We start from the raw sequence: 27,500 nt of genomic DNA on the forward strand, positions 1-27,500 counted from the left end.
ATATATATTCATATTCAGCTGATTTGCGGTCACAGGTGTGCAGGGATATTGACTTTCTGCTTGAATGGCTTTAAACGTGATTCATCTGATCTGAATTTATAATGCATTACTTGAGTCTTTTGTTGCCTAATGTGAAGCTCTGGCTTATCTTTCTTTTGTTATGCGTAATCTTTTATGTTCATTTGCATCCATCAACTTCTAAATTGAAGAACTTAAAGATTCCTTTCATTTGGAAAGGGTTTCATTCACTGGATATATTTGCATTTAATGTGTTCATGTAATGCACAGAAACACTTGGGTTGCTTTTCCAGCACATATAACCGTAATGTTGTGATATTTATATTATTAAATATTATAATATAGAGATATAAAATAACTCAAAATATAGATTTATTTATTATAGTCTGTTATGTGTAAATATTTTTTATTGTGGCTCTTGAACTTTCCAAAGTAGTCATATGAGGATGGTTGAACGTGTAGAAAGGTGTGGTGTGTACATCCCACACGCACACACACACACACAATCAAACACTCTCTCTCTCTCACACACACACACACACACAATCAAACACTCTCTCTCTCTCTCACACACACACAGAGACACTCTCTCTCTCTCACACACACACACACACACACACAATCAAACACTCTCTCTCTCTCACACACACACACACACACACACACACACACACACAAACACTCTCTCTCTCACACACACACACACACACACACACACACACACACACACACACACACACACACACACACACACACACAATCAAACAAACACTCTCTCTCTCTCTCACACACACACACACACACAATCAAACACTCTCTCTCTCTCTCTCTCTCTCTCTCTCACACACAAACAGACACAAACACACTCTTTCTCTCTCTCTCTCTCTCTCTCTCTCTCTCTCTCTCTCTCTCTCTCTCTCTCTCTCACACACACACACACACACACACACACACACAGCATCAACAAATAGACCAAACATAATTACTTATGTTACCCGGTCTGTCAAACTGTCTGGAGTCGACACACACATGCATGTAATTGCTCACAGTGGGATATCCAGCAGGGCAATTGAAAACACACAAGTCACATTTGAGCCAAGCAAAATAACAGAAATCAAATGAATAAACGGCTAAATCTTTACATACGCCTTTGTCTTTGGCCATCCCAGTAAAGTCCTCGTCCTCCTATAGAGTTTTGACCAGCGATGCACAGGTGTGTGTGTGTGTGTGTGTGTGTTCTCCTGAAGCGTCATTGGTTGTTGCCGCTGTGATGTGGCGGATGTCCCTCTGACTTTAAATACCCGTTCAGATTGGGCAGCGGGTCAGCTCTCCTAATGAAGTATTGAATACTGCTCAGAGAGGCCATGCTGACCTTTCACTCAATTATCGATCGACTTTGGCATTTTGACAGACTCTCGTTATAAAGGTGAATGAGGTCCCACGAGCCTCGTGATGTCACCGTCTCTTAGCAGTGACATCAACTAGTGGCGTGTCTTCTGATTGGTCGGTCGCCAGACACCCTGTGCATGATGTGCGGCGGAGACATTTAAACCACGTGTCGGCTGAGTTTATGATGTCTGGAATGGAGCTCATGTCATAAAGGAAATAAAGGAGGTGTTGGGTTAATAAAGCTTGTAAAGTAATAAGACTATTAGCAGTTTTATTGATCTGACTGAAGAGGATTCAGTATTCATATACTTTAGCCACTTCGGTTGATGGGTCCAACAAGAGATCGCTCAGGAGGAGGACATGCTGGCAGAAAAAGTCAAACTGTTGTCATTACTTTAAGGAAAGCTGTGATGTATTTCAGTCCAATCGATAAAGCAACAAGACAGTCAAGGTCATGTGATTTTATTCATTTATTTTATTTTATTTATAACTCAATTCAATTGTACGTTTTGTTATTTATTTTATTTTAAATGTTTAATAAATTGTATTAGTTATTTTTTATGTTATTTATTTTATTGTAAATGTTTCATACATTTTTATCATATAATATTTCATTTATTTTATTTTTTATTTATTTTATTTTTAGTTAATTCTTTATTTATTTAAATTTTTATTATTTTATTTACATTTTATAGATTTTTTTATATTTTATGTATTTATTTATTTTATTTTTAATTCAAATGTTTATGTTAATTTTCCATTTATGTTTAGATTATTCTATTTTTATATTTCATGTTATTTATTTTATTGTAAATGTTTCATACATTTTTATTTACATAGTTATTTTTTATTTATTTCATTTTTTATTTTTTATTTCATTTTTTTTATTTGAGTTAATTTTCTATTTATTTAATTTTTTATTATTTTATTTACATTTTATAGATTTTTTATATTTTATGTATTTATTGATTATATTTTTTATTCAATTATTATTTTTTTATGTTAATTTTCCATTTATGTTTTTATTATTATATTTTAATATTTCTATTCTATTTTTCTATTTTATGTTATTTATTTTATTTTAAATGTTTAATACATTTGTATTAGTTATTATTTTATTAAATTTTTTTATTTTAGTTACATTTTAATATTTTATTTTATTTAAGTTTTTATTATTTTATTTACATTTTATTAAATTTTTATATTTTATGTATTTATTTTTTTATTTTATTTAAAAATGCTTTAAATTAATTTGTATTTTTTAAAATTATTATTGTGATATTTATTTTATTTTTATTTAATTCAATTTGATTATTTTATTTTAATTTTCCATTTATGTTTTATTATTCTATTTTAATATTTTATGTTATTTATTTTATTTTAAATTAATTCATTTATACTAGTATTTTTAATGTATTATTTTATTTTAATATTTTATTTTATTTTATTTTATTATTGGCGTTATGTATTCTAAATATATGCAAATACGACACCCTGTCCAGTAATTTCAGGTGTAGTGATGCAAGTAATTCACGTTCAGACGTTGCGATATCTGTGTGTCAGTGGTGTATAGCAGGAGTTCACACAAGAACTGAGAATCAATCCAAATGAATCTATCCACTGTACTTGTATGAAGGAATGCATGCGTACATGCATATTCTCTAAGGCGTGGGTTATCAAACGACACATCACATGAAACAAATCCTTATACACAGTTCCCCCAGTTATCTCAGACCAGCTGTTCTTCCACATTGCTCTGCGATCAGTAACCCAATCCCTCTAGTCCAAAGTCAAGGGTCAGCCTATACATCGGAATTCAATAATTAGAGCTGAAATAAAGTTCTGTAATCAGTAATTCTTTTGGTTCAAAGATTCACTGTCATAAGACTTGTGTGAAAAGAACACTGTGACCCGGCTCTCCACTTCCATCAATTCCCTTCACGGCTGTCTTGATCCCTGCCCACACTAGATGGGCTTCGATCCACTCCGGGTCGTGTTTGTTGTAAGCCCACTAGTGCAGCCCAACTCCATGCATGCAATGAGCTCGCTCTCCCCACAGAGTGTGTTCAAGAGCAGAGCGAAAGAACAGAATTGTAATTCATTTATTGATCACAGCTGCTGTGCTCATCTCTATAGGGTTCTGTCAGGACCACTATCGTCAGAGATGATGATTGACTATTTGCATACAGTTTGGATTGGCGGTGTGGTTCTGTTCTGTTCTGGGGAAGAACTCCCTGCGCATCCGTACAGCCTAGCATAAGAACAGCAATAATGGTAAACAGAACAGAACCAACATAATGTATTGCAGATATCATTAATGTCAATTTACGACTGGATGAGAGGAGGAGCTGGGGATGGAGGAGGGTAAACGAGCTGCTGATGGTCCTGAAGGAGCTTATATATGTATGCTGGGATAGACGTCGTGTTCCTAGACGTGATCAGCTGATGTGAGTTTCTGCCGTATCCCATAATGCTCATCAGCCTGCAGTGACTCTCGGTAACCACTGAAAACAGCTTGTGGTCAGGATTTAACTTCCCTTTGTCTCAGAAAAACACTGATCACTCGTTTAACCTTTTAAACCATAATATTTCATAAAAATAATAATAATTTGCTGCCACATTTCCATACTGTACTGTTGCAAACATTATTGTTTCAAAAGATCAAGGCAAATTTGATTTCTCAACCCCCAAAGACCTTTTGAATGTAAGTTATACAAATATATATATTTTTATTTAAGCTTACAAATAACTGATATTTGCCATGTTTTTCGTGTATATATTTGTTTCAATAAATATTATTGTGTTCATGGTATATAATATACATTATATAGTGTGCGTGTGTGTGTGTGCGTACATATATTTTATAATTCATTATATTAATATAGAAATGTTTATTATTGTTCATAGAAGATATTTATAATAAATATACAATGATATAATATGCACTCTAAAAAATGCTGAGTTAAAAATAACCCAAGTTGGGTTGAAAATGGACTAACCCAGCACTTGGGTTGTTTTAACCCAGAATTTGGGTTGTTTTAACCCAGCGGTTGGGTTAAATGTTTGCTTAAAACAACCCAATTGCTGGGTTAGTCCATTTTCAACCCAACTTGGGTTATTTTTAACCCATATATATATAATTTACAAAAAATATATTATACAATATATATATATATATATATATAAACCATTAAACTATATATGTTTTGTAAATTATTATATATATATATATATATATATATATATATATATATATATACATATATATACATAATAAATATATACATATACAATTTACAATTTTTTTTATTAAATACACAAAAATATAAATATAATTATATAAGATATTTTTTAATAAATATACAAATATATAATAAATTATATTTATATAAAAATATGAATTATCATTATTATATATTAGTGATTGTTCATAAATACAAATGTTCATCTTTTACTCACTTTCATGTCTTTCCATACCTTTAGTTCTTCTGTGGAACCAAAAATTTGGAAAGATTCGCATTCGTGTTTTCTATTCAGTAAATGATGCGAGAATGATCTGTTTAAGCTCCTCAGATAAACACTGATCCAGCAGTGACGGGTCACACACACACACACACACACGCAGCAGCTGCACAGCTGGACGAGCCTCTAATAACGAGAGCGTGGGTTCAGCGGGACAAACACTGCTCCCACAGGCCACATTACACTCAGTGTTACTGTCACTTAATGCTTCACGCTCACGTCCTCTGACTGCAGAAGTCACATCTCATGAATCTGTGTGAGTGAAGTGATTGCTTTACTCCATAACACACTTTATGAGACCTGACAGCGCTTCACACACTCGCTCTTTGTTCTGCACAGCACATTCGATCTGTGAGATTTATCCAATATTTGTAACTTTGCAGTGGTCAATGTCTTGTTTATTCAGTGCCAAGGTGCAAACATAAAAATATAGTCAGTGTAATAGATATTGGATTTCATTTATTGAATAAATGCGGGTCAACAGCATCATCTCCTACAGCTTTTGTGTGCTTGACTTTCAGTGCTTTATTGAAATCAAAGTGTCACAAACTGCCCACACAAAGCTCTTCATCCACCGCCTCTCGTGTCTTCAGATGGGACAGTGGCTACTAATTAATTCAAGTCCACAAACCAGCACATTTAGGCGACTGGAGTGGTAATTCACAATGGCTAGCTATAGCAGCAAAGGTCAAGACAGAAAGTGTGTAACAGGCAAAGGAAGAAGTGCTGAATGTGTTTGGTTGAGAGGGTCCGTTGCACCAGACGATGAAGAGGTTGGTGTATCTTTTAGATATTTTCGAGTTATACAGGCTAGTCATTGAATTGGTCCTCAAGTTCGAGACACTTCCAGATGGATGGGAAATGGACCTTAGCGCTGCTCGCGCCCATTAAAAACCCTGTGGAAAAGTCCAGCACCTGTACCAGTGAAAATGTTACAAATCTGATTGATCTAGTTTCATCATATCTGTGTTTGAGCAATGACAGGGTTTCCGCGGGGTCTTAAAAAGTCTAAAAAAGTCTAGAATTTCGAAATCAAAAATTCCCTGAAGTATTCTGTTCTAGGTCTTAAATAATTTTAAACAGGTCTTAATTTTCCTACGTCCATGTAACGTTACCTCTAATGCTCATTGAAATCCTGCAGCACTCTAGAAGGTTTAAGTAGTCCATATATAATTTGCTGTAATACGACTACAAATGAGACCAATATGCAGCTTATATTGCAGCCAATCAGCTTTTGTGTTATTGGAGTCTCTTTCAGATTGTACCACAGACACATAAAACGGATTTTATTCTTCAGCTAGCTAATAGATTACCAAATATAATGAAAAATCAACATGCATTTTTTTGAGATCCTGCATTATTTTTAAACCAAAATAAAAAAGATTTATGTATTTCGTTTTTTTATTATTGTCATGTGTAGCTATTGTGCATTTAACATAATACATAATATGGTAAATGTGGTGTGCTAATTATGAAAAAAAAAAATGCAAATGATAATTTCTGGAAATTACCACCACAAAATCAGTAATATTGTTCTCAAATATCACCGCAAAAAAAAAGTGACGAAATCCTGGTGGGATTGAGCTATGAGGAAGTGCAAGTTTATCGATTTGTTCAATTTGAATACATGAATTTACTTTGCAAGTAAATTTGTGACTGCATTTCCTTTATAGGTCTTAAATTGAATTCATAATGGTCTCAAAAAGTCTTAAATTTGACTTGGTGAAACCTGCAGAAACCCTGAATGAGTCAAGGGCCAGTTTCTACGCTAAATTTTGCTATTCTTGGTGACTTTATGTAGATAACTATCCTTTTCCCGTTAAGATTCTGTTCCAGTAACTGTTCGTGCATATGACTGATTCAATTTTACTCTACTGCAAAGGCATAATGGTTGAAAGAAAGAAAGGGAACAAATGACTCCATCCGTGTCTCCATGTGTGTTTTTGAATGTGGAGGGCCAGACTTGTGTCCTGAAATAGCTCCTCCTCTGCTGGCCGGTGTGACCTGCCTGCTCTGATTAGCTCAGCGGTGGGGAAGAGCTCAGTGTTGGGAAATGAGCGGAGCTCGTCAGGCCGGCGGGGTCAAGGTGAACATGGCCAAGAGCCTGTGACAGGCTTCAGAAAAACTCCCTCATCCTTTCTTTCCCTTCTTTATAGCACTGTCAGATGGACACAGATTTGAATCAAATGAATCACGTATATATGGTGAGGTCAGGAGGAATGATTTAATGTTGATTTGTCAATGCGTGTGTATACTATATATATATATATATATATATATATATATATATATATATATATATATATATATATATATATATATATATATATATATATATATATATATATATATATATATATATATATATATATATATATATATATATATATATATATATATATATATATATATACACACACAGACAGTACACTCTAAAAAAAAAAAAATTCCATATAGCACCAAAAATGGTTCTTGGCTCGTAATCATAGGGTAACCTTTTTTAGTGCTATATAGCACCTTAGTCAAAGAACCAGTGAAGAACCGCTGAAGAACCAAAATTGGTGCTATATAGCACTAAAAAAGGTTACCCTATGATTACGAGCCAAGAACCATTTTTGGTGCTATATAGAACCTTTTTTTTTAGAGTGTGTATGTATATATATATACACCCTAAAAAATGCAGCAATTGGGTTGTTTTAAGCAAACATTTAACCCAACCGCTGGGTTAAAACAACCCACTTGCTGGGTTTGTCCAATTTCAACCCTACTTGGGTTGTTTTTAACCCAGCATTTTTTCGAGTGTATGGATGATTCAGCCGCAGGCGCCATCTTCTGGTCAGACGCGTGACCCTCAAAGTGCATTATGGGTATTCTCTAGCCATTGACCATACATCAGTTGTACACTCGTTATTGTGGTGCATTGTGGGGATTGAATAAGTACGCTCAGTAATGTCCACTATGGTTTCAGACACCAGTACAAATGGCCGTTCCCTCAAATAATGCCCTATTTAAGAGTACAGGGAGCGATTGTCTGTTTGCATTGGTAACCACTATAGCGAAAACACTATATGATCTGATGAAACGAACAAGGCATGATTATGCATGCAAAATGTGGAATGTTTCAGAAAAGTGTACTATCCGTGGGACCGGCTTCACAAGTAGAGCGCCTGAGCGGTTTCATGTGTTGTAATTGCCTAGCAACCCTGGGCAAGTGAGCTCTCTAAATTAGCTGCTAAAGACTGGGAGACTTGAGCTAGTTGAGTAAATTTCATTGTGCTAAATTTGGATAGTTATGTGAGTTTTCAGGCACTGCGGTAATGAATGGCACTTTGTTGTATTAAATCCGGGGCTAAATGGTTGGGATACGGAAAAGGCATATTGGGGAATGGAGGCCAACACCTCCATCAGTCTGCAGCTCCACTGGAAGAACCTCATGAACCCAATCCAGACATTACTGAGCTCTGATTGAGAGGGAACTTCCTGGAAGAGTGACTGCACGGAGAATAGAAGGAGGCCAAAACAGCCCAGAATCATTCTGGCAGTGTAAACATAACACACACACAATGTAAAAATACAACACACTCACTCATTTTAACACAATCTGGCCTTATCTGGGCCGATAATATGTATAGTAATACACTCTAAAATCAAAGCAATTGGGTTGTTTTAAGCAAAAATTTAACCCAACCGCTGGGTTAAACCGACCCATTCACTGGGTTAAAACAACCCAATTGCTGGGTTAAAACAACCCATTCACTGAGTTAAAATAACCCAATTGCTGGGTTAAACCGACCCATTCACTGGGTTAAAACAACCCAATTGCTGGGTTAAACCGACCCATTCACTGGGTTAAAACAACCCAATTGCTGGGTTAAAACAACCCATTCACTGAGTTAAAACAACCCAATTGCTGGGTTAAACCGACCCATTCACTGGGTTAAAACAACCCAATTGCTGGGTTAAACCGACCCATTCACTGGGTTAAAACAACCCATTCACTGAGTTAAAACAACCCAATTGCTGGGTTAAAACAATCCATTCACTGAGTTAAAACAACCCAATTGCTGGGTTAAAACAACCCATTCACTGAGTTAAACAACCCAATTGCTGGGTTTGTCCATTTTCAACCCAACTTGGGTTGTTTTTAACCCAGCATTTTTTAGAGTGTACATCCATTTTCCAAACTGCACTGGGCCAGCGTAATATCATACAAGTATAAATTCCTTCCTAATTGATTATTAAATTGTTTAATTAAAGAGTTCAATCAGAGTTTCAAATGATTATTAAACCGCAAGAACTATGCAAAGGCGTCTCAGTGTCTCACTCGTTTTCATTCACTCTTTCAACTGGACTATATTAGTGGCATAATGTAGGGAATAGTGAATGAGGGTAAAGGGGACGATTTCGAACACGGCCCTCGAGAACTGCTTGTCCGCTATTAAATCACTCAAATGTTACTAATTTCTCACTCCTTTTTGTTTTCTTGTAGATCTTAAAGGGATAGTTAAACCTAAACATGAAAAGGAAGTCATCATTTACTCACCCTGGTGTTGTTCTAATGCCTAATGCCCCGTTTCGGGACACAAAAGCATAATTTTTATAAATTGTCCCGCTCACGCTCGTCCATATAATGGCAGTGAATAGCGACCAGCATCAAACTTTACAAAAAAGATGCAAAAGTGTCACAGAATGATCCCATGTGACACGTGTCGTATATAAGTGTTCTGGGTGTGTATGATAAGGTTTGGTGAAAAACTGAAAATCCTGACCTTGGCCTTTCACCAAACCCTATCATATACCCCCAGAACACTTGGAATATACAGCAAATATACGTCCATTGTATGGACAGGCACAAGCAGGACTTTTTTTAAATTCTCCTTTTGTGGTCCAAAAAGAAAGAAGGACAAACGGCATTACAACAACACCAGGGTGAGTAAATGATGACATGATTTTCATGTTTGTGTGAACTGTCCCTTTAATGCAGGAGCAAGCGCCGCTGTGCTGTAGTGTCAGTCAGGAGCGGTTTGTCTGAGCTCAGTTGTCGATGTATAGAGATTTGATCTGATGGCCGCTGAACTGTGGAAGCTCCATGGAGGCTTCATTAGTGTTAGTTGCCGGCTGATGGTCTCTCCATGTGTTCTCTGAGTGGGTGAACGATTTCTGGGCAACATGATGGAGGTTCTCCGTCTGAGCCCCTTGGAGTTTGTCGAGCTACTGCTAATTTTAACTTAGTGGGGCATTGCCTTCCCACAGCTTATCATTTTTTCATCTACTTTACCCTCTTTTCTCTCCAGTTTTTCCTGAGTCCATCCTGAATACATTCTATCCGATTGCTTTGTAACTAATGGTTCTTTCTCATGATGACAAAGTTAGTTTAGCTGCTCCTGATATCACATGACACCTCTTGAGACGTCTATTTGATGCAATAGATTGCTAAATGTTCAGTTGTTAGAGAAGTTTATAATTTATAACTTATAATATGTTCATTTAGAATATGTATGCATACATACAGTATGTGTAGTTATAATGAGTTACATAAATATCACCTTAATTTGTATGTCATGAGTAGAATGATATTTTGTTTACTTGATTTGGTATGTGATTGGTTATGGCTTTGGTTATGGTTATTACGTGATTTGGTTAAAGAGGCACATGTGAAAGTTTGTGTTAAGGGCTGTTATATGTAGGGGTTTAAGCGAGTAGCACTGAACTCTATTATAATTGTTAAAATTTCCAAGGATAAGCATCCTCCCCTAAAAGTAACCGGGCAGACAAAACCGTAAGTCGTATACTCACACCGTCTACAAAGTCACCAAGACTGAAAAGTGTGACATCCCTCCTAACTCCTAAACCATTAGCCATAGGCTCAAGTCGTTGGAATCCTTGACTCAAGACGGAAAAATTGCATGCCTCAGATTTGATCACCAAAATAGTCCTATGTTTTTGGCCCTGATTGAAACCAAACCAGTGCAGCAAGATTATCTGGAGTCTGATTGTCAATAATTATAAAAAAAGTTGAAATTTCTCTAAGGGCCGCCAAAACGTTAGAAGTGGGCGGAGCTAAAATGCCTATAACTCGTGAACGGAACGAGATATTTTCACCAAACTCAGCACACATATGTAAGAGCTCATTCTGTGGTCACACAAAAATAAACGCAGCGACTGGCCACTTGGTGACACTATAACATGGAAAAAAACAAAATGTTAACCCTAACCCTAATTGGCATGCGATGTCTTTGTCCAATGTGCCTAGACTGCCTTTGAGGACATTCTCGTATTATGAAAAAGGTTAGCAGGCCGATCGGAACGAAACTCACTGGACCCTCTCATGTTTTGTGAGAAATTCAAAAGAAATCGTCCACCTTGGTTTTTCACGTGCGTTATTGGATTGTATACCACAAAATTTTTTTGCACACGCCCACGACCTTCATACCACATGGTAGAACTCCTCATTCTGAGCAACTTTGCCTCTAGGACTGCCGCTGTCAATCGAATCGTTTATTAAATATGGCATATTTCAAAAAACAACTTGTCATGAACTAGTCCTAGGTTTTTAGCTCAACCTCCATAAAACCACACAATTCTCAGGACTGTCTAGGTCAATAATTATCAACAAACAATAATAACTTTGGCCTTTGGATATCTATAGCTGGGTCCTTTAGAAAACAGGCAAGTCTAAAGCCTATCATTCCTAAAAGAAAACTCAGAACTTCGCTTCATTAGGTGAACACATGCAGCACATGATTCTAAAGAAGCACGCAAACTTTAATGGACATCGGGCCATAGGTGTGGCTATAACTGTTGAAAAAGGTGTAAAAATGTTGTATTTCTATGGCAAATCCCATGAAATGGCCTAAAATCGCCCTCTTCATGCCTGATATGAAATGCGAAGTTTGATGTGCACATGCGTCACATGATTCTAAAGAAGCATTGAAACTTTTTTGGACATCGCTGAAGTTTTAACTGTTATTAAAGTGAAAAACAGCTTTAAAAACAAAGCATTTCCTTTGTAAACTGCCTGTGTTGACTGTAAATTGTCTTTTCCATCTATGATCTAAGTGATTGCTAGATAAAAGATAATACCTTATTTATGTGTATGTTTAAAGATCTCAAAGCGCTTGAACCCTTATAATCTCTACTCGCAGCTATATTAAAAATGAACATTGCAATCTATCCCTAAGTGATTACATGTTTGCTAAATAAAGCATAATACTTTTTTACACATATGGTTAAAGGCCGTGAAACGCGTGAACCCCGATAATCACTGTTATATTCAAAATTGACAACAGCTTCATCTCAGTGTATTATGAATATTTTCTACTATAAATATTTTTGCTACCTCTTTAGTAACTTTTCATAACTCTTAAGTGATTACCAAGAGATGCAATTCAGAAAAGTAAGAGAACACATAAAAGTTAAAGCTTTTTAAGTAATTAAAGTACAATCAGGGAGAAGTGGTTCATTATTCACATTCTAAAGAAGATGCCGAGTTGGTTTCCCATCATGCATTGTTGTGTAATATTATGATGGATTTAATCTAATGTGTCCCATCATACATTGGTGTATAATATAATGATGCAAATCTGATAAAAGAGCATTTAAAAAATAACGTTGAGACCATCTGGTGAATACCAAATGAACAAGTGACATGCTTTGAGAAAAAATCATCTCCAAGAGGAAGTTTATTTATTTTTGTTACCTAATGTCTGTCGCCTACCTTGAACCCCTGATCCAGGATCAGTAAGCTGCTCCAACCAGATCTGACCATGTTTATCAAGTGAAATGGTGTCAGTGCTATATCAGATCCCACGCAGTGTCTGCCTACACCACAAAATCTCTCTCTCTTGCTGCTTTCGAGTGGGTACGTTTGCCAGACTGTTCTCTGAGGTGAAGCGTATGAGTGTTATCCTTGTGAATTCGATATTTTCTCTGAGCGCAGTAAAATATTGGGTTCTGAGTTACAGGGCAATTATTGTGATGCTTCACGTCTGACAGTGAAACTGATACGAGCTGAAAAGCCCTGGTTATATTTTTGAGTATTTTTCCAGTTGGCTTAATTGCACGTAAATGGAAGACGAGAGTTTGTGTGCTTTTGCTAGGTGTGAATACCTCTGTGTGTGTGTGTGTGTGTGTGTGTGTGTGTGTGGTTCAGCTCATTCGCAACAGTGGCGTTCTCGTAACGTGTATATTGCAAAGCCACACATGTACAGCAGCAGCAGCCCACAGCTTACTTTAGCAAGCTTATGTGAAATTTACAGCAGAGAAACAGTAGTGGAGTGGAAAATGTCTGTCATTGTTGGTGTATGGGGCATCTCACATTCAGGTGGCGAGTGTTGTGTAGTATAGACTGTCTCTCTCCCACACACAGACGGCCTCACATGTCTCTGTGGCCTGTGTTTCCCCTCCAGGGCAAGGTGAATTGAGGCTTCTATGTCCTTCTTTCCACACAATATTACAGCGCACACTATTAATGCAAAGTGTGCCACGGTTTTGCTAGTGGCAGTTCCCACAGTCTGTATTTTATGTAGTTTGGGGAAGAATACAAAAAAGAACCTGATTGTATTCCCTGGGTCTGCAGATATAAAATAGTTGGCAGGAACTTTCAGAGTGAAGTTTTATTTTAAAAGATACCTCTCAATCCTTCCAATCTATCTGCTGCTTAAGGTCACATATTATATGATATTATATTATTGTGTGTGTGTGTGTGTGTGTGTGTGTGTGTGTGTGTGTGTGTGTGTGTGTGTGTGTGTGTGTGTGTGTGTGTGTGTGTGTGTGTGTGTGTGTGTGTGTGTGTGTGTGTGTGTGTGTGTGTGTGTGTGTGTGTGTGTGTGTGTGTGTGTGTGTGTGTGTGTGTGTGTGTGTGTGTGCTCGCGCGTGCGTGCGTGTGTGTGTGTGTGTGAAACATGCCAATTTCTTAGAAATGCATTCATGTTGGTTTAGGGTTTCGAAAGTCGGTATTCTCATTTTCAAGAAAAGTTGCTAAAAATGTCTTGTGGTGTGCAATCAAGTAAAAATAAATATTTTCTTACAGCATTAATACATATGGGCTGTACACATCTTAATTATTATTTTCAAAATATGTTTTATATAGATTTAATATAGTTTATGTATAATATTTTCCCAAATAACATTATTATTATAATTTTTTGGTTTGAACTAACCTTTATGCTTAATGTCATTTTATATTATATTATATTATATTATATTATATTATATTATATTATATTATATTATATTATATTATATTATATTATATTATATTATATTATATTATATTATATTAATTATATTATATTATATTATATTATATTAATTATATTATATTATATTATTATTATTTATATTATATTACATTTTTAAATTATTTTATATTATATTATTAATTATATTATATTATGTTCAATTATATTATTATTAATTATATTATATCATATTATATTATGCTAAATTATAATTATTATTAATTATATTATTTTATATTATATTATTATATTTTTTACCAAACTGCTGTTAAAGGATTGTTTTAATGAGGCTTTTTTTAATTCACAAAACAAATAGAATCAGCACTTGTTTGAATTTTTGCTTTTATTTCCTCCAAAATGACCACAATTAATTTTAATTCAGAAATTAAAAATCATAAAAAGTTGTATAGTTGAATAGATACATACCAAAAAAATATGTCATTGACCCATATATGTATTCATATTCAAATATCATACAGTTGTGGCCAAAAGGGATGTCCGGCCTATAGGAAAATTTTCGTTCAGTTATTATATAAATATATATATATAACCAATGTTACAAATGTTGTAAGCATATTGCGTAGTTGTGCTGGAGTATATTGTTTTATTTGTGATTTTGTTTTATTGGTAATTTTTGGCCAGGCTGTCATACAAAGAAATGATGAACACCTGCAAAAACAGGAAATATTAATAACTGATTATGTCAATGTATGCGTTTTTTGCAAAGTAAAATAAAACTATAGCTGTAGTTTGCTTTTTTTTTGTCAGATAAATACCTCAACCAAGTGTAGTGTTTCGTTCGTCCCCTGTATTTACAAAACATACAATATTTTCCTCATATTTTGATGGTTTAATCGAAGAGAAAGTAGGTCATTGAATTTTTAAGATGAACACTGATACTGAAATACTGATCTGAAGCCAGAATTTGTTTGTCTCAGTAGATGATGTTGACTTGTAGATCCAGGAAACAGTTTCTAGATTTCACGGCCTCTCTGACACTGGAGCAGGTGTGCCGGTGAAGTCATGCCTGAACTCTTCGCTCTCTTTCCTGCCCGACATTGTCAGTCTCTTTAACTATTGTCTTGGGTCAGCTGGCCCCGTGTTATGACATCCAGGACGAGTCGAAACAAACAGCATTGAAGAGGACCTCACGGAGGTGACAGATGACACATTTCGAGGCCAGCTGCGGCCTATCCGGATTTCCTCTCCTGTCACTGGGACAGGATGTGTCCTCGGAACAGTTTCTCAGAAGAGGATACCACATATCTAAGGAAGACCTAGATAAGGGATACGGGTGTAGCGATAGTGTCAAAAGGCCTAATGCCTTTGTAGCTGTAAGGGGAGACCGGAGTATTGTTCGGCCTCTGGAATAGATTATTCCCGAATACATAAAGCCGCATTCTCTTTGCACGAGAAGGAGGGAGACCTTTGATTTTTTGCAGTACAATAGGCTACTCTCATGACTGCAACTATAAGCCCTCTGAGTGCAAATGGATATCTGCGCTTCACACTTCCAGATAGAGACGCGTCTGTCTTTGATCATGTCCTCCGGTTCGATCTGATTTGGAGAGAGAGCCGAGGCTCGGATGGTCTCGTGTAGCAGCGGGGTACGCCGCGGTGCCACGCAGGGCAGGACAAAAGGGATGGATGGGGATTTGGATTGAGATAACAGGGATGTCTTTGAACGGAAAGCCGAAGCCCATCTCCTCTGAGAGTTTTGGTGTGAGCGGCTTGAATTTAAGCAGAGGGAACTGGTCAGCTGTGACATGTTTCTCTGTTTCTGTTTCCAGATCCTCGTGGTGAATCTACAGCTTGCATGTTTAACATAGGAGATTGGGGCTAGTTCTCAGTGGCAGTGGTTCTCAGCCTCCAAGGACCGCCATTGGCCACAACAATATTAAATGCCTTTTGATTTCGTAAAATTAAATTTCAGAATTCCAGAAGTTTTAAGAGATAAATATTTGCTATCTTATATCCGGCTCTTTTAAACCAATGGATTTACATGGCTTTTCCAGTCGTGATTTACTGGAAAGGATTAACCATAAGAACTTATATACGGGTATCGAGAACCGAAATTCCAAAAACGGAGGATTCCATAAAATGCGTGCATTTCGATTTCTCTTATCGATTCATTTGTTTGCATTTTAATACGACTTTAAACCATTCAAGCACAAGAATCAAAAACGTGCGCACACAGAAAGCCGCCTCTCATACTGTATACTGCACGATACTGAACGAGTTCTCAGAATCGGAATTGTTCAAATTCAAACAATACCCAACTCTAATGATAAAATACAGCAGGTTTTGGCATAAAAATTTATATTCCTCATTCCTATATTAGTGCAGGGAATCGGAAAAAAACACACGAATTAATCGCATTGTGTTCTGTAATTAATCGCGATTAATCGCAAGTTTTTAATATTTTGGGAGTTTTTAATATTTTGATATTGTAATAATTTCAGTTACTCTCCAAATTAATGTAGAAACAATTGAAATACTGCATATTTAAAAATTGTGTTGTAATGGCTTTTTTTTTTTTAAATGAAGGCCAGTATCACTGATGCTGATGTCTCTATTAAACATTAATGACAATACATTACAGTATAACTGAAAGCTGCCAATTTCAACATTTATTAGGCTTTAATCTAATAAATCTGACGTCCTGACACGCGCATCTCATTTTCTCACGTTCATTTAAGACGTTATTTAACTCATTTAAGACTTCTATTATGAGAATACTCTACAAAACTGGCATGTTGGCAACATTTTCTGTGTCGTTGTTATTGTTTGTTCAAGAGCGAAAGAGAATTCGATGTGTGCACGAGACTGGCTTAACTAGGGATCTGATTGATATGCAGCCACACAGACAGGACACTGACACACACACACACACACACACAGACAGGATACTGACATACAGCGCGTTCTCTTCTGTCTTGTCGCGCTTAGATGGTTTAAAAGCATTTACATGAATCAGAGCGTGATCATATAATGTAACGCTTGGCAAAAATTGATATAAAAACGAACGCTTTATTAATTGCGTTAAATATTTTATGCATTAAAATAAAAAAATGAATTGCCTGCGTTAACGCGTTAATTTGCCCAGCCAAAAAAAATAAATAAATAAATATATATATATATATATATATATATATATATATATATATATATATATATATATATATATATATATATATATATATATATATATATATATATATATATATATATATATATATATATATATATATATATATATATATATATATATATATATATATATATATATATATACAACTTTTACAGGTCTAGAAATCACACAATCACACTTAAAATCAGGCTACCCATTTTCCAAGAAAATGTTCTTGAGGAGATGAATCAAAATGAAAAAAAATCAAAATTTGTAGTTGTTTTAGTTTATTTTAATGGTTATTTTAAATAATTGTAAGTCATCCTGAGACCCTCTTGGAAGTTTACTGATTGAGAACCACTGCTATAAGGTATCTAATTAACTAAAAGTTTGAGTACGTGCTCTTTTACTCTTTAAATTTCACTATTTAGGCTGTTTAATGGCAGATTCACCTTCGCACCATTTTTTGTGATGTTTTTTTTCCCCTGGGCAAAAACAACTTTTATGGACACTTCACAGACTTCAGCATTAATTAAGTATACAGACATTTAAAAAAAAGTAGAACGTACCTAAAAATGTTTTTATTGCAGTAAAAGGTGTGACAACTAGCCCCACTCGCCCATACCTAATTGAACAATTGCTTTAAAACCCTTCTAACCGACTACAGATGATTTGAGACCGTCCTTATTACTTTTTATAGACTTCTTCTTGACATGAAGCGTATTGAGAGCAACGTGAGGATGTGGGAATATTACACTGAACTGTGGCCTCCCAGGTTCTAGGAGGAATGAAGCTTTCACAGAATATATTAAACCTTATTTATCAAACTGAATTATATAATTAGGACTCCGTTTCAGCTAGAGACTTCGGATTTGCGTAAACCCAGTAAAACATCCACCTAAGATAGGACTTGATGGTTCGATATGTCTGCAATTGTATCCAGATGTTTGCCGACGGCATTTCGATGGTACCGCCTGAGCCCTGAGAAGTTGATGCAGGATTTCTGAAATTGAAATTGTCAGTAGGGGTTCACCTAATTTCCCCGCAGCTGATTAAATAATAGTTTATTTAATGTAAGAGGCCCCGTGGATTGCCTAAGTGAATTACGTGTAATTTCATTTCACCAGCTTTGTGTGCAAATCTCCCCCTTTAAACCAAAGAATCCACGCTCTTACATCCAGACGGCATGCCAAATGCATTATTATCCCTTATTTTCAAATATTACATCTGTGATGTGTGTCAGTCTCCATGCATCCCTTTTTCACCGTCTCTGCTTTTAGGCACGATTTTGCTGTCCACTTCACCAAAACTGACTGTTGGATTGACGTTGCAAATCTCCCCGGTGCTGAAAGCTATTATTTTCAGCTCATTTTTCATAGACGGCGCATTGTTTAGTCCTGAAAGTTCACAATGGGCGCGGAACTGGTTGCAAAAGCTCGAGAGCCGCTGATTACCGTAATAGCTTTAAGACAGAAAGGTGTGATGTTTCTTCCCCGCCTCTTTCACCTGAGACTCCATGCTTTTAATGAAGAGCTTTATGGGATTGTGGGAACATGCTCGTTAAATAAATAGATGTAATTAGGTCCTGCCTCTAATTACTTCAGATTCCTCTCACCAGGACCGAATTAGTCCGACTCCCTAGAGCGCCTAGCGTTAGGCATGCGTAATCAATCACGCACAAACAGAAAGCACGGGCTACACCCACAGTGCAGCAGGGTCATTCATCACAGCCTGCAATGCAAACAAGAACAGCCATTTTGTTGTTTACTGCGAGAACCTCTAACCCTCGGGTACCTGTACACATGCCTTGGAAATATAGAAATTATCCAGCCTATTATTACGCCTCATCCCGAGTGCAGATGAAAGGGATCACAAAGTTTGTTGTGATTATGATTAGCAGTGTTTTAAGCAGTGACAGTGCTGTGTGATGATGCACGCCGCATATATAGCGAAGGCCGTGACGGATCCCAGATAGCGCTGAGAGCAGATACGGTGATAAACTGGAGCAGGCCAGGAAACAGACAGGGCCTGGGATCTCTGCGGCCCCTCTAGCTCGCGGAAAAAAAACAATGCATCACCTCACAGCACGGCCAGACGTGGCAGGCGAGAAAAATCGCCCCACACTTTGGGAAAACAAAGACAATCAGGGCTTTCTCTCGTTCGCCTCCCCTCCTTTTCCTTTGGTGAGCAGCTGCGGCGAGCCGGTCGAATGTGCGTGCGTTTTTTTCCTTTTTTCCCTTGCCAACTTGTCCTTTTTCTGAGATGTAGTGGAGGGAGAAAGAGATAAAACAACAAAACCTTGCGAGGCAAGGTAGGCATTGGTTTTTACAGATGGCGGACCGGTTGATAATTGAAAAGGAAGTCTGGGATTTTTGCACCGTTCAACAGGGGAAGGCTATCTCTGGGCTTTCCTGTGTAATTGACCCACGACCCTCTCCTCACAGACATTCACATCTCAACTTGTTGACACTCCCACTTTATCTGACCATGCCCTCTTATTTATAATGGCTTGTGCCTTGTTTGCAGTATTTTTTCCCTCTTGATGCATGTTTTTGTATTGTTTTGGAAATCCACCTGACTTGATATTAGTCCAACCAGTTGTGTATAATTGCTTGTTTATGAACAAGTACCTGCTGAGTTGTAAATTTAAGTTGCTGGTTGAAATGAATCATGGTAGGAAAGCTCACTTGCACATGTAACATATGCGAACCGTGCTGGCAAAACGAATCACATGAGTTCATTAAGCAATCGTCTAGCAATCTCCAAATAACCATTAAACATCTAAAAGTATCTTTGTATGGTTTCTGAGAGGAGTACCTTTCCTTTGTCCGTTTTCTCTGCTGGCTTCTCCATGACGGCGCTTCCTCTCAGTACAAGTTTGGTATCGTTTTAAAGCGCAGCATTCCAACTTTGTGAATATTCATAGCGGATTCTCAAACGTCCGAACCAATGAAATATGATTTTCAAACTCATGCTGAAACGATCTCACTCACTCTGACTGTCAGATCTGACGCGTGCGCACAAAGGCGCCTCAGACAGCGCGTGATCCCGATATACACATATACTCAGAATTACAGTATTTCAAAATATCTGTCTTGAAACAAACACAAAACATTATCTGTTATAGTGAATGTTTGGTTAACTGTCGGGGAAAAACATCTGATGTGCAACTTTATATTAGATCCGTGCGGTACAGCAGTTCTTAATATATAGACTCTCTGTTCTGTTTCATTAATGTAATCAAACAATTGTGGTATCATGGGGAAAAAATTTATATTCCTATTAGTGGTGGGCATAGATAATTTTTTTGAATCTAGATTAATCTCACTGTAATCTTGGAATTAATCTAGATTAATCTAGATTAAAATGTCTCATTTGAATTCTGCCGAAGGCATTCAGAATATGTGTGCTCGTAAGTGATTGTTTGTCTTTTTGTAGTTTGAATAATAAATAACTTCTGTCCCTTTAAGACCTGACGCACGCATGGATCCCAAACACTGTTCCTGTGAGTTGGTTTCGACTGTGTTTACGTTAAAACTCACCAAGATGGGCATTGAGACATTTTTGAGTGTATTTGACCATTAATAAGCGTGAAAAAGGAGCTCATTTTTGCACTTGTATGTCAGAGGCGGCTTTATTACGGTATGTGTGTGTGCGCTTCAGATGTGTGTGCACTTCAGATGCGAGCGCGAAATCTGCGGGAATTAGTAGAATTAACGTAATGTGCAACCCCGCGCGAAATTCAGAACGGTCACATCAATACTAACACGCTTTCATGAGGAAAAATCCAGCAGAACACGCGTTCGCAATGTTCAGAGGGTTAACTGGACTGAATGAGAGGAGGCGGGTGCGTGTCAACTCGCTGTCGGTCGGGAGAGGAGAGGATAGCGCAGCTGATATCTATACTGTAGAAAATGAGTATCGTATCGTTTCAGATATTTCAGTATCGATACATATCGAAATATGGATATTTTTGACAACACTAGTAGGCATACACACAGGTTCGAAGACTCGTTCTCTCGCCCCTACAGTGCAATTCGGCTAGGTATACATCCGCGCTAAAATATCAAGGTGAAAGTCATCATAGCTTGCATAGTATACACCCAGCTCCCAACCCAACTTTGAGAATAGATTAACAGCGATATTTTTTTTTATCGCCCGATAAGTGTCTCACGTTAACGCCGATAACGGCCCACCACTAATTCCTATTGATATTTGGCTTTGACCTGGTGTTATTATCAGGGATTTTAAGGTATGGTAGCTAGGTGAATTTGTCTTGGAACCTTCAGAAAACTTTAACTTGATGTTTCTCAAAATTGACTTTGCTGATCGACTTCAAACAGGTGTGGCTCAGTCATTTCTGGTCTGATTACAACAAATCATACATCATTTTTACATCGTTTTTTCTCATGGCGACTCATTTTGCCAGCACGGGTCACATATGTAAGGCAATGGTTATACAATGAACATACACTTAATGACATTTGCATTAAATGAAGACAGATTTTTTTTGGCAATGCTTTAATTCTCACTATTAACTAGTTGCTTATTATCATGCATATTACTAGGATATTGGCTGTTTATTAGTACTTATAAAGCACATATTAATGCATGACCATATTCTACATCCCTTACCCAATACCTAAACCTAACTACCTTACTAACTGTTAATAAGCAGCAATTATGAGTTTATTGAGGCAAAAATCATAGTCAATAGTGAGAATTGGACTCTGATCTAAAGTGTGAACCCTTTTTTACTACACTTGTTTTTTATAAATGGTCTGATTAATTCTACAATCAAAACAGCCATTATTACACAGTCAGTGGACTCCAGATTCAGACGCAGACACGATCAGCCTAAGTGTCGGAGCTTTTGATTTATTTCTTTTTAAATCCAGCACTTTTGGCTCACTAACCATATACACTTTCTGGATGGCTAAACAGGAGGCCCAGCACAAATGAATGATATGACCAACAAGATAAATGATCAGTTGCTTTCGCACTGTGTGTAGGTTGTATGTATATTAACTCTCTGCGGCTGTTGTGCAGTGAAGGCCTGAGGAACACGTGCGAGTGATTTGGCTCTGGAGCCCAGAAGGCCAGGGAGAGAAATCCACATAGCTGATGACGGACACTTTGTTTGGCTTGTAACGCTAGAACAGGATAGGAAAGAATAAATCAATCAATCATGTCTAAACTGTCAAGACTAGCATGTGGCCCTCTAAAAAACCCCACTGAGATCAGAAAACATATACATTCTCGCTTAAAGGTTATAAGAAAGCACTGATTCTGACGTAAATGAGCCGTAATTCGATTTTGAGATAATCTTCCAGCAAGGTATTGTGGGTTTGTGTTGTTGTAGGATATGTCTGACATCTTGCACTCTTAAAGGGATAGCTCGCCCTAAAATACGCACGCTCATGTTTTTCCAAACCTGTATGAGTTTCTTTCTTCTACAGACCACAAAAGAAGATATTTTGAACCATTTCGGTCTGTTTTCCCCCTAAATATCTTGGTTTGCACGGAAGAATTTAGGTCATACAGGTCTGGAATTACAAACTTAAATATTTAATTGAAGTGCTGATCAAATATTTAAATGCATTACCATCTAAAACCATCAACATACTTTTTGCAAGGGAAAAAAACTATTGATTTGGGTAAGCGTAATGCTTAACTCTTTCCCCGCCAGCATCATTTTCACAAAACTTTCATGCCCCCAGAATATTTTGTTGCATGAATATCTGAACATGCTGTATATCAAAAGAAAGTTTATTCTAGCTTCATGCATTCTTTTTTATCAACACTTAAATGTCGATAAGTTTCATAAAAAAAGCAACATCATGAAAAAAATCCTACAGAGACTACATGCAGATCAGATTCAGAGTGATGATGAAAACACAGATGGAGTAGATGGAGTCCATCAACAACCCCAAAGCTTCACAGTCCTGTAGATCGTCCTGGGTCGACATTTCATTCAGTAACATTAGGCAGTTTTGATTTATATGCTGTTTAATTTTACATATGCATATGATTACATATGATATCGCTTGTTTCGGCGTCTTCTTTTCCTGTGTTTTGATCCGGAGAGTCTACTGTATAACAGTGAAAACACGCAAACACAGAATATTCTGTGTTTGGCGGGGGAAGAGTTAATGTAAGGATCGACATTAGAACGGTGTTGATGAACCTTCAATGAGTATACTTTTGTTTAATGTGCACAATAAGGACGAGAGTTCCCTCCCTCTTTCTCTGAAATGCCGCGCGCATCAGAATAATGCTCTGCGGTTGCAAAGGGCAGTTGTCAGAGTGACTTTGCATTTGCTGATAGCTCATGGAAAACATTGCTCCATCTCATTAAGTTATTGCCATCATTTTTATTCTTTATGGTCGTGCGGGCTACCGTCCCTCATTCTCTTTTCACATTCATTTTCTACATATCTATGATTAATGGGAGATGTCGAGCCGTAGAGTGAGCGAGCATCAGCGAAGGTGAGATCATAATTAGTTTAGCTGATGCAGGGCCCTCCAATGGCGCATCTGGACGGAAAAATTACCCTATAGGAAGCTGGCGGCTCCCCAAAACTTTTTACTGATACGTTGTGAAACACCCGATGAATCAAGTGCCCCTTTCCCTGCCAAAAAAGCTCTACCGACTCGAAGCCAAAATTATGTCTGCAGAAAGCTTTCCATTCTAAATGTATTAGAGCACAATTAGGAGCATTGTACTTTTCTGGCGGGAGAAATGTTCAAGCCATCTGAAGTTAGGCTGAATAAATCGCACACATTCTATAAGCCTAAACGAGTTTTACAGAGGCCATAATCGAGATAATTCCTGTGATTTGCCCCGGCCGACTCTCGGGATTCACTTTTAGCTCTGTCCGTTCCCGGTGGATGATTCATGTGGCTATATCTCTCCTTTTTTTCCCTGCTTTAGTTTATTTTTTCCCCCTTCTCTCACAGTTGAGTGCAATATTTCAAGCTACTAGATATTTTGAGTCGCAGCCGTGTATTTAAAGGGTTCACGTCATGCGTGTGCTTGGGAAGACATTTATTGAAAGGTCTAAATATTTGCAGGCGACCCAGTTTGAATCTGGCGGTGTTGTCGCTGACACAGTGGTGTCTTATAAAGCCTATAAATCACAGGAAGGTTAATTAGTGTTATCGCGCCTCATCCTGGCTTTCTGATTGGACACATTGTGTTTCTCACCATCCGAGCTGTCATATCCACACCCTACTGAGTCGCCTTTTTCCTAGCTTTCTTGCTCTCTTTTAAATTCACCTCCCATCTCCATGCTGAGCTCGAATGTCAATCCCTCTTTTTCTCCGCAGCTCGCTTTTTTTTTTTTTTTTTACTCATTTTTGCTCTTTCTTTTTTATGATTTCAGAGACGGCGGGGCTCGGGGGTCTTCTGCGCCAACTGTCTGACCACCAAGACCTCGCTGTGGAGGAAGAATGCCAACGGCGGCTACGTGTGCAACGCGTGTGGCCTCTATCAGAAGCTGCACTCGGTAAGGGGGGAAACTAAGAAAACATCAGTGCATGGGACGGGCGAGAACGCCTCGCCAGCCCACCCACAAATCGTAGAAACAGAGTTCAAATGAACGGAGAGGTGACAGCGTAGCAGCTTCGGTTTGATCGCTTCATTTCCGCGCTGTCAGGCGAGGACCCCGGGGGAAGAGCCCTTTTGGCCCTCCTCAGCCCTGCAGCCAGCTAATGGCCCTATGGAAGTAATTTTGCACCAGCTGGGAGCCCTACTTCCCACAGTCCTAACAAACACCTGACCTTAAAACCCGAGACGGACACAATGGCTACTGGCACAACCTTAAAAACCCAGTCAAGTCGTATGAATTTCTTTCTTGCGTGGATCACAAAAAGAGACGTTGGTAACACTTTTTATGAAGCCTGTGTTCCTAATGCAAAAAACAACACAAAGGCTGGGTAAATAAACGACAGAACATATTTTGGGTTAATTTTACCCTGCAAATTGGTTCATTTTTGCTGTAATACTAGCTTATTTTTTTACTTCATACGCAAATTAATGTCTACTCATTAACTTAAATCCTCTAAACTTTTTTAAAAGTCTCTACACAACCACGTGCCAGCATGATAATTCCTTTATTTTCGATCATAGTATTGCATATTTTAATACATATTACCTACACTCTAAAAAATGCTGGGTTAAAAATAACCCAAGTTGGTTTGAAAATGGACTAACCCAGCAATTGGGTTGTTTTAACTCAGCATTTGGGTTGAATATTTGCTTAAAACAACCCAATTGCTGGGTTCGTCCACTTTTAACCCAACTTGGGTTATTTTTAACCCAACATTTTTCTAGAATTGTACATTTAAGCTCGTTTTACAAATATTAGAAGTAAAAATTAAAGCTACACTGTGTAACTTTTTTAGTTTATTCTTAGCTAAAACACTTAGTTCTTTCAAAAATATATGTGCTCATTAATGTATATTTACTTCTTTCAAGTAATAAAGTATTCTCGTAAGTTTATGCCATTGAAAATACATACGGATGAGGGGTTCGAATTTGGGTCGCCATGTTGCCCCTCCATTTTGGAAGTACATTAGCCAAAGAGGGACATACCCGTAAATTCAAGCTTCGCCTTTCGCGTTTTAACACTCGATGGCACCGTGTCGAATGTGGACGAGGTCGAACTGGAAGCCGTGTTAATCTTGGACTAAATCGGCCACCGTAGGAGTTAAAACGAAATCGGAATTGAGAGGAACAGAAACAAAAATTCTCTGGATGGTCATATACCTTTTCACCACTAGATAGAAAATATCACACAGTGTAGCTTTAAACATTTAGAAGTAATTTGAGTGTAATCGAGTCTCTGTTGTCCCGTTGTGGCACTGGATCTCGCGCCGGAGATTGTGTCGTGTTATGTGAAATATGCGTTGAGTGGCCGACTTTGGCACCAATTTGACGGAGCAGCACTGAAGAGGTCACAAAAAGCCTGTGATAAATAACTCAACCCCTGGGTTGTTATATCTAACCCAGGATCTGCACAAAGAAAACCACAAAAAAACCCCACAAAAAATACCCAAATACTGAAAAAATAACCCCCGAAAAATTACCCAAAAGGCTCAACCAAGGATTTGGGTAGAAGAAATACGATTTTTTAGAGTGTAATACATGCATAACGGCATAAAAACAACCTTATAATGTGTTGTATAATTTGATAAATAATCACAACAACAGTTACAATACATTATAATACTTACCTATTTGTGGTTATAACTTTTAAGAGTACATGCATTATAACACCAGATGAAGCCGGCCTTTATAATGCATCATAAGGGTATTCTTAATGCATTGTAATGCCTTAAACACAACCTTATAACGTGTTGTATAATCTCATGAATAATCATAACAAAAGTGAAGTCTTCTTTTAAACAGCCATAAGATATCATGAAGTGGTTATAAGACATTTCCCTCCAGGTAAAATCAAAGCTGTGTGGAAAACTGCAAAGGAACAATACATTCACTATGCAAATCATGTTTTATTCATAAAACTGTACTATTACAATGCTTTACCAAATCTAATAAGTAGGTATTACTACTGTTGTTAAGATTATTAATGAGATGATGCGACACATTGTGTATATTATAAATTCTGAATTGTGCATTATAAATTCAGACTTCATCTGGGGTTATAATGCAAATAGGTAAGTATTATAATGTATTGTTATGATTATTTATCAGATGATACAGCACATTATAAGGTTGTTTATAAGGCATTATGCATGCATTATAATGCATTAAGAAAACCTTTATAAATATAGACTTCATAGAAAGTGTTACCGAGACGTTTAGCAGAATGTCCAAGCTGCGTTTTTCCATACAATGAAGTGAATACCGACTACAGTTGTCTCTTTCTTAATATTATGGCTCGGGCATTCTGATAAATATATCTTATAGAGTCTATATTATAAATATCTATAAAGTCTTAACAGTCTGGTTCCAAAATTAAAAATCCCATTATTTTTCTCCATTGGGGAATTGATTTTTAACGTTTAGAGACAGACTTGCTTTGAGCTACAAGTTTGTTAACAGTGTTGGGGGTAACGCATTACAAGTAACTTGAGTTACATAATAATATTACTTTTTCCAAGTAACTAGTAAAGTAACGCATTACTTTTCAAAGTTACAACAAAATATATGAGTTACTTTTTCACATTAATTT

At 37.0% G+C, this 27,500-nt stretch overlaps 1 protein-coding gene across 1 annotated transcript in view; it reads left to right on the plus strand.

Moving 5' to 3' along the window:
* Window positions 1-27,500, plus strand: part of trps1 (trichorhinophalangeal syndrome I) — a 183,070-nt gene that overhangs the window by 139,657 nt on the left and 15,913 nt on the right. The window contains exon 6 of the mRNA XM_079829313.1: window positions 24,687-24,809. Within this exon, the coding sequence (XP_079685439.1) occupies window positions 24,687-24,809 (123 nt within the window). The remainder of the gene's footprint in view (window positions 1-24,686; window positions 24,810-27,500) is intronic.

The sequence above is a fragment of the Gobio gobio genome (assembly GCF_949357685.1).
Source record: "Gobio gobio genome assembly, chromosome: 11".
Classification (NCBI taxonomy): Eukaryota; Metazoa; Chordata; class Actinopteri; order Cypriniformes; family Gobionidae; genus Gobio; species Gobio gobio.